The following is a 9,651-nucleotide window of genomic DNA, read 5'->3' as shown; positions in this document are numbered from 1 at the left end:
CAGCCCTTCCAATGAATATTAGGGTTGATTTCCTTTAGGATTGACTGGTTTGATACCCTTATTGTCCACGGGACCCTCAAGAGACTTCCCTAGAATCACAGTTAGAAAGCACCAATTCTTTGGCTTCCATCCTTCTTTATGGTCCTACTTTCTCATCTGTACATGATTACTGGAAAAACCATAGCTTTGAATATATGGACCTTTACCAGCAAAGTGATGTCTCTGATTTTTAATACATGTCTAAGTTTGTCATAGCTTTTCTTCCAATAAGCAAGTGACCTATTTAGCAAACTCTGTTATTGTCATTGCTGAGTTTAAATGTGTCACAAATCAAGTTTCCCCAAAGCAAAGTGAGATAGACTTTGCATGCAGAAAGTTTATTGGAGAGTCTTCTCAGTATGAAGACCTATAAAATGGGAAGTTAGCTAAGGAAGCAAAACTGGATACAGGGAGAAGTGGTCCATGATGCACATGTGTAGTGCTCTGGAGTTGGGGAGCTCTGGAGCTGGATGGACCCTCAGAGTCAAACTGAGGCAAGGTAGCCAAGCCTTTTTAATCCTCCATTGACCTCCCCAGGCATCCTCCACTATCCCAAGGAGAAGCAAGGCCTAGGGCAAGATGTCTCTTCCCAGCTATGGGCAATTCCTTGAGAAGAACACAACTGAAAACTTCCACCTGTCAACTCTTTCAACGACCATGGAATGAAGGATGTGTGTCTTCTATTCTTGTAACTCTGTCAGCCCAACTTTTTGTCCAAATTGCCACACTCATCATGAACATGATAGATTGAGTTGATGTCTAAATTTGACTAACCTTAATCAGAGAATGACTTTTACTTTTAGTACGGCACATTCATATCTCTTCTAATGAAACTACAGTTGGTTAGGTCAGGTTTCCTGGCCCCAGAGCACATCTCCAGATGCCAAAACCAACCTAGTTCTGCCCAACACCACAAGAACACCTCCCCAGGAGTTTCTTGAGAGCACCAGCCACTTCCTTGTTCCTCAGGCTGTAGATAAGTGGGTTGAGCATAGGGGTAATCATGGTATAGAAGGCTGAGACCACCTTGTCCTGCTTGGAAGAATGATAGGCCTGAGGCCGCATGTAGGTGATCATGGCGGCCCCGTAGAAGAGAGACACAGCTGCCATGTGAGAGGAACAGGTAGCAAAGGCCTTCTGCCGACCTTCAGCAGAACGCATGTGGAGCACAGTTATCAGGATCCTCAGATATGAGGCAGAGATGACAGAGAAGGGCAGGAGCAGCATGAGGACACAGCACACATAGATCATAGTCTCATAGAGGGAGGTATCAGCACAGGCCAGCTTGAGCACTGCAGGGACCTCACAGAAGAAGTGGTCAATCTCTTGGGAGCCACAGTAAGGGAATCGTAGTGTAAAGATAGCCTGGATCAGCCCGTCTACCAGGCCAAAGAGCCAAGATCCTGCCACCATGAGCCAGCAGACACGGCGGCTCATGACCACTGAGTACCTCAGTGGGTTGCTGATGGCCACATAGCGATCATAGGCCATGAAAGCCAGCAGGAAGCACTCATCCCCCAGGAGGGTGAGAAAGAACAGGATCTGGAGCCCACAGCCTGTGAAGGAGATGGAGCCACGCCCCAGGAGATAGTCAATGGCCATGCGCGGTACAATGGTGGAGATGAGCATGAGGTCCATGAGTGACAGCCAGCCGAGGAAGAAGTACATGGGACTGTGTAGACGGGAGTCAGTGTTGATGAGGAGGATCATGAGGCCGTTGCCAGAGAGGGCCACCAGAAACATGACCATGATGGTGGAGAAGAGGAGGAGGTGCAGTGGTGAGTGTGTGAAGAGGCCCAGGAGGATGAAGTGGGAGATGCGAGTCTGGTTTCCCAACAAGGCCATTGTTCCTTCAGAGGGAAGTGCCATAGAGAGGACTGGGATCTGGAAGCAGGAGGTTTGTGTTCAGTGCCATAATACTGAGATCATTGCAAATTTTCCAATATGTTGCCCTCTTTAAATGTTATTTGATTTAGAATAAAAGGTATGGTTTCTTTAAGAAAAAATATCCTAACGAAAATGCAGGATACTTCTGTTGCCTTTACTTTTAAATCTTTCTGCACATAATTAAGATGCCTGTCTTAACCCATTATTGTTAAAGTAAGCACTGCTTCTACTTCTGCTAGGATTGGTCTGTACTCCAACCCACAGAGTTCTGGGTCGGCCTCACTAAAGGACCTAAAGCAGCAAAGACATTAACAACTGTGTGAACTGAGCACTGTTATGACATTTTTGAATCTCAATTTTCTTATCTTAAACTGGGATAACAACTGTCTATGAAGTGATAGTAAAGGTTGAAGATGACAAATAAGCAGTGTCTTGAAGTACAGAAATATTGATAGCTGACATTACTTGATCATTTCTCATGTGCCAAGCACCATGATGAGCACTCTGTAATCATATTTAATCCTCATAACTGCTAAAAATTATCATTTTCCCCATTTGTAAAATGGGGAAAGTGAGCAAGTGGGGATTAAAATTTTTTATAATCAATATTAGATGAGACATAGGAAGGTAAACATGAAACATGAATAAGAATTTAGAGAAAAAAAAGTATGTAGAAGATGGAACCTTAAAAAAAATTTAAAAATACACTTCAGACTACACAGTTCTACTTATAAGAATTCATGTTACAAAAACATTTGCATATATATGAAATGTTGTGTTGACAACAGGATTTAGTGTAGATTTGTTTATAGTGGAAAAAAGATCACAAAAGATCTAAATTTCTATCAATACAGGAAAAATCGAATAAATGATGGAATAATAAACTGTAAAAAAGAAGCAAAATGAGTTTGCTTTTTATGTGTTTATATAGAATTCTCCCCAAATAATATTGTTCTGTGAAAAGGGCACATGACAGAGCAGTTTATGAGCTATATTACATACTATATAATTACATGCCATAATTATACATTATATATACCTATAGAAATTGTGCTTTATGTGTTATAATGATATAATTATTCTATATTCTATATTATACATCATATATCATGGAATACAATATAATATTACATTTTACTGATACATGTATAAAAAATAAATGAGTATGTGTCTGTATATATTTATATCTATAAACAGTGTAAAATCTCTGGAAATGAACATAAGAAGCTAGTAATGCTGCTTACCTCAGAGGAAAGAATCAGAAGAAGATTGCTGAGACCTAAGTTAGGGGCTTCCCAGGTGGCACTAGTGGTAAAGAACCTGCCTGCAAATGCAAGAGACTATAAGAGATGCAGGTTCAATCCCTGGATTGGGAAGATCCCCTGGAAGCAGGCGCAGCAAACCACTCCAGTATTCTTGCAAAAGGAATGAGCAAAATCTATAAACTATTATATATAATGATAAAAATCTACAATATAATATATTACCAAATACACATCCTTTTCATAGTCAAACCATATAAACAATACCCACAAGTTAATAAGAAAAGCAATGAACATGATGAGCAGTAATTCTCAGCAAATAGCATCAATAAAATGACTTTATTTCACAAGTAACTAGAAAAACTCAAAAGAGAGATACACTTTTACATATCAGGTTGGTATAAAGCTGGGTAATGCTAAATGTGGGGAGACAAGAAAATGAGAAATAAGTATATGTAATGTGCTGAAGGACACAGACTATAACAGTGGTTACCTCAGGAGAAAGGATTAAGACTGGGTAAGGATGGTGATGAAAGAAGACTCTAGTTTAACCTGTGATGTTTGAATTCTTAATAATAAGAACATGTTCTTATGAAACTATCCCAAAAAATTGCAGAGGAATGAATACTTCTGAATTCATTCTGTGAGGCCAACATCAGCCTGATACCAAAACTAGACAAACATAACACAAAAAGAAAAAATTACAGGCCAATATCTCTGATGAATACAGATGCAAAAATCCTCAGTAAAACACTCACAAACCAAATGCAACAATGCATTAAAATGTTCATACACCATCATCAAGTGGGTTTTACCCCATGGATGCAAGGATTTTTCAATATTTTCAAATCAATCAGTGCAACACACCACATTAACAAATTGAAGAATAAAAACTACATGATCATCTCAATAGATATAGAAAAAAATTTAGTTAAAATTCAGCATCCATTTATGATAAAACTCTTTAGAAAGTGGGCATAGAGGGAAAATATTTCAACATAATAAAGTCCATAAATGATAAACACAGCTAACATCATAATCAATGGTGAAAAACTGAAAAAATTTCCTTCAGGAACAAGACAAGGATGTCCACTCTCACCACTTTTACTTAACATAGTTTTGAATGCTCTAGCCATATCAATCAGAGAAGAAAAATAAATAAAAGGAATCTAAACTCAGAAAGAAGTAAAACTATTTACAGAGGACATGATGTTATACATAGGAAACTCTAAAGGCACTACCAGAAAACTACTAGAGCTCATCAGTGAACTCAGTAAAGTTGCTGGATGCAAAATTAATATACAGAAATCTGTTGTATTTCTCTATACTAATAGTGAAACATCATCAAGAGAAATTAAGGAAACCATCTCATTTATCATCAATGTAAAAAATGAAATATCTAAGAATAAACTTACATAAGGTGGCAAAAGACCTGTACTGCAAAACCTATAGACACTGATGAATGACAGCACAAACAGATGGAAAGATATACCATGTTCTTATATTGGAAGCATTACTATTATTAAAATGACTATACTACCCAAGGCCATCCATAGCTTCAATGCAATCTCTGTAAAATTACAGTGGCATTTTCCACAGAAGTAGAACTAGAAAAGTTTTTAAAATTTGTGTGAAAATACAAAGACCCAAACAGCCAAAACAATCTTGAGAAAGAAGAATGAGGCTGGAAGAATTGTGCTTCCTGACTTCAGACTATACTACAAAACTACAATAATCAAAGCACTATGGTACTGGCACAAAAACAGAAATCTAGATCAATGGAACAGGATAGAAAGCCCAAAAATATGCCTATGCACTTCCAGTCAATTAATCTATGACAGAGAAAGCAAGAATCTATGATAAAGAAAAGATAGCCTCTTCAATAAATGATGCAGGGAAAACTGGAAGTCACATGTGAAATAATGAAGTTAGAACATTCTTTAACACTGAATGCAAATAATAAGCTTAAGCAGATTAAAGATGTAAATTTGAGACCAGACAGTATAAAACACTTAGAGGAAAATATAAGCAAAACACTCTTTGACATCAATTGCAGAAATATTTTTTGGCTATGTCTCCTATAGAAATGGAAATAAAAACAAAAATTAACAAATGGGACCTAATTAAAGTTAAAAGCTTTTACATAGCAAAGGAAATCATAAGTAAAAAGACACTCTGAGGGTTTCAGAATGGGAGAAAATATTTGCAAATGATATGACAAATAAGGGATTAATTTCCAAAATAAGGAAACAGCTCATACAGCTCATCATATATATATATATATATATATATATATATATATATATATATATAAAATCAAAAAGTGGGCAGAAGACCTAAATATACAGTTCTCCAAAGAAGACATACAGATGGATGATAAGCGTCTGCAGAAATGATCAATATTGCTATTTATTAGAGAAATGCAAATCAAAACTACAGTGAGGTATCACTTCACAGCAGTCAGAATGAATGGCCATTAATAAAAAGTTTACAAATAATAAGTGCCAGAGAGGGTGTGGAGAAAATGAACCCTCCTATGCTGTTGTTGGGAATGTAATTGCTGCAGCCACTATGGAGAATGATATGGAGGTTCCTTGAAAAATTAAAAATAGAGTTACCATATAACCCAGCAATTCCATTCCTGGGCATATATCTGGAGAAAACCACAATTCATCTGAATGTATGCACCCTGATGTTCATTGCAGCACCATTTGCAATTGCCAAGACATGGAAGTAACCTAAATGTTCACTGACAGAAGAATGGATACAAATACTTGGTATATATATTGTATATATACAATGGAATATTAGCCATAAAAACAAATGAAATAATGCCTTTTACAGCAACATGGATGGACCTAGAGATTATCTACTAAGTGAAGTATGCCAAAGACAAACATCATATGATATCACTTACATGTGAAATAAAAAAAAATAATATAAATGAACTTATTTCCAAAACAGAAATAGACTCACAAACATAGAAAACAAACTTATGTTTATCAGAGGGGATAGTGATGGGGTGTGTGTGTATGTGATATATGAGGAATTAACATGTACAAACTACTATGTATAAAAGAGATGAACAAGGACCTACTGTATGGCCATCCTTTCCATCATAGGTTTTTACCATCTTGTAAAAACCTATGATGGAAAGGAATCTGGAAAAAAATAAATATATATACATATAGCTAAATCACTTAACTGTATACATGATGCTAATATGACATTATAAATTAACCATACTTCAATATTTAAATGGTCAAAAAGAAATGCAAAAAAAGACAATAAAATATCTTTAGATGAATGTTTCAGAGTCCTTGTGACGTGTAATTAAGTAATGAAGCTCAAATGTTTAGAATTCTGTGTTGAATTAGAGGTAGGTAGGCCTGACTTCACCAGGCCTGCACAAAGAAAAGTGACAAGGAGGAAATCATGTAGATAGAATGACTAATGAATTTACTCTTATTTTAAATCATTACATTATGTCTTGAAAAGAGGTTTTAAAAAAGGCTTGTAGTCATGTTGCTTTTTTTGAAAAATGTTATTGATTCTAAGACCTATAACAAATTTTAGTGCTCATAAAAATTATTTCTGATGCTGATTAGAACAGCAGGTTTCTTTTGCCCCATCTAAGAGTTATTAAGCGAGGAATCTTAATTTTATGCACGATGAAGTTTTGAGATAAGCTGGCAGAAAGTATCGCCCCTACACATCCCCCATTTTTTTCTTATTATTGATCTTGCCTTTACTAAATCTCTAACTGGAATCAAGTCACCTTCCATTTCTGTCTTTTCTATCTCTCAAATTTTATTGAGATAAAATTGACAAATAAAACTGTATATATTTAGATATTAAAAAAAACACAGTAAGAACATGTTCATATATTCCTTAAATTTAAGTGAAGATTGTCATAAGCAGGTAATTGATGCACCTGGAACATCTTTTTTCTCTTGCTTGTTTTGTAACATAACATTATAAAACACATCCAAGGAATTAGCAATTAGGAAAATTTTAAAGTAATAATTAGTATTTTAACATGTTTTTATAGAAAAGGTAATCAATCAGATACTATTCTCAATGTCACTTACCTCTGGGGTGTTGTGGTGGATCTCTTTGTTGCCACAGCTACCTGGCCACACACATCAGTCCTAGCACACGTGACCAAATTAACAATCCCATCCCAGGCAATGACTATAATACTCATAGAGCATAGAGCAATGGCACTGATGCAAGCAAAGTGTGAGAGAAAGAAGATGAGGGATTAGAAAGGAGAAGGATGAAGAAAAACACAACTACAGACCAAGAAGTCAAGGGAGAGAGGAAAGGAGTAATGGGAAAATGTCAAGGAAAAGGACACATGATAAAATAGAAAAAAAAAATGAGAGAATGTGTTGGAATATAAAAAATTAATCTTCCCCTGAAAAGACAGAAAAGGTGGAGAACACAGACATAGTGGGAAAGGGGAACACAGATGCTGAGAGAGAAGGATCAGGGGAAAGCCAACAGCACAGATGGGAGAAGGCACAGGAAGAGAAGGAGAGCCTGAGCGCAGAGGGCAGCCAGGCAGAGGCACAGAGCTCTCCCATAACCAATGCAATAGTAAGTTCTCTGAGTTCTGCGACTCTGGGGGTTGATTCTGCCTACTCTTCTGGGAGGAGCTATGGAGCAGACTGCATTATCTGCAACCTCTTTTGGCTTCTGTGGTCAACTTTGCTCTCTTTGGTGTCTTGTCATACTTGCCCTCAGGCCTCCCCCAAGCACAGGAGGCAGTAGATTTCAGCCTGGACAGAAACCAGGTAAAGACCTGTTGCTTCCCAGCTTCCTCTTGCATCACTGGAACATTCTGTGCTCGTGTTTAAGAGCCTGGCTTCTTCTAGGTGAGCAGGTGTCCATAGAGCCTGTAAGGCCAAACTCAGCAGATCCAAACATTCCAGATCTCCTTGTTGAGTCCCAGATTTCATCTACATCTCTATATGCCCAAATCAATTCAAGTTCTTGCTGAACAGAGCCTGTACTTGTATCCATACCATCTCATCTGCCTGGAATGCCTTCCCTGATCCTTCATTCATTCAACAGATATTTAATGAGCATTCACTGGTAATGTGCTAAGTGCTGAGAATAGAGGGAATAAGCAGGTACACTTTCCTTCTGGGAGATGATGCCCCCATTGACCTCTCCTTCCACCCCTGAAACCCTGACTCTTCCATCAAGTTTCTTCTCCTCAGTAATTTCTCCTCTTTCCTATATCACTTGTTGTCTGAAATCAATAAGATACTGATTACAAGTAATGCCCTGTTGACCAACAGAACATCAAAGGTTCCTAATACAGGGATTTATGAACCTCCAAACTGTATGTACAATCTGGTGTTTATGCGAACAGTCATGGACAGAAAATCCAGTTTTCTTATATTCCTTTAAAAAGTAAAGACTCTGCTTTTATTTCTGAATTGAAGTTATTTATCTGATGGAGGTATTTACATTTTCAAAAATGGATTACCCCAACCTTATATTATGTTTACTGAGCATAAAGCCCATAAATGTAGTCCCTGTGTGTATTGCTTATATTACCTATTCACACCTGAGAACATTTAGCACTGGGAAAGGTGGCAGCTGGACAAGTACCATGAGTGCAATTTTCCTGTCCTTAAGGGTGCCAGAGAAAAAATTCTCAACTGTGGGATGAATCAGGAGAAGTTTCCTGGAACCCAGGAGGTAATTTTTGATTCTGAAGAATAGTTGGAATACCTCAGACTGAGCAGAGGCCAAATATTTCAGACAGAAGGAAGAGACAGAGCTTGAGGCAGAAAAGAGAAAGCAAAAATTGATGGAGGAGGCAAGCTGAGTCCCTTGACTGAGCAGGGGTCCACACAGGGAGACAGTGGAGGGAATCTGCTCCTGGATGCCATACTTAGGAGATGGAACTTTATATTGATACATCACTGAGTCATGGTTAAGAAATAGGATCTGGCCAATTATTAGTTTGGGGCAACTGCTCACTGAGCCTTTCATCTCACCTGCAAAGTGAGGACAAGAATAATCACCTTCCAGGGTGGTTATGAACATTGAGTTTATGTGTTCAAAAGCACCAGACAGTTTCCTGATTCACACAGAAAACACTCAACAAGTGGTGGGCATTGTTGGCTGTTGAGCAAAGGAGCAGATTTATGCCTGTTCACTGAATGGCAGTGAGACCGGAAGATAGGAGAAGAGAAGAAACTACTAATAATCAACTTGATGGTCCAGGCTGGAGATAGCTCTGGGGTGTGTTACCTGGGACAGGTTCCTTAATCATTCTGTTGCCCAGTTTTATCATCCATTCTGGCAGTGAAAATAAAATAGGATAATGTATGTGAAGCCTCTACTCTATTGCCTGGTTCATTGTAAGTACCCAAAACACAGTGGCAGCTATCATCATGTCTCCAGTTTCATCACTTATTGTTCCCTGGACAAAGATGAGGTG

General features: G+C 37.8%; 1 protein-coding gene across 1 annotated transcript; it reads right to left on the bottom strand.

Moving 5' to 3' along the window:
- LOC102182586 (olfactory receptor 56-like) lies at window positions 934-1,884 on the bottom strand. The gene has a single exon (XM_005682823.2). The coding sequence runs from the start codon at window positions 1,882-1,884 to the stop codon at window positions 934-936; it is 951 nt and encodes a 316-aa protein (XP_005682880.1).

Source organism: Capra hircus, chromosome 7 (genome assembly GCF_001704415.2).
Source record: "Capra hircus breed San Clemente chromosome 7, ASM170441v1, whole genome shotgun sequence".
Classification (NCBI taxonomy): domain Eukaryota; kingdom Metazoa; phylum Chordata; class Mammalia; order Artiodactyla; family Bovidae; genus Capra; species Capra hircus.
The sequence above is the reverse complement of the archived record's forward strand: the minus strand, read 5'-3'. Positions and strand labels throughout refer to the sequence as shown.

What these genes read in the sequence shown, in the direction of transcription:
- LOC102182586 (XM_005682823.2), bottom strand. Translation starts at nt 1,884, where the DNA reads ATGGCCTTGTTGGGAAACCAGACTCGCATCTCCCACTTCATCCTCCTG.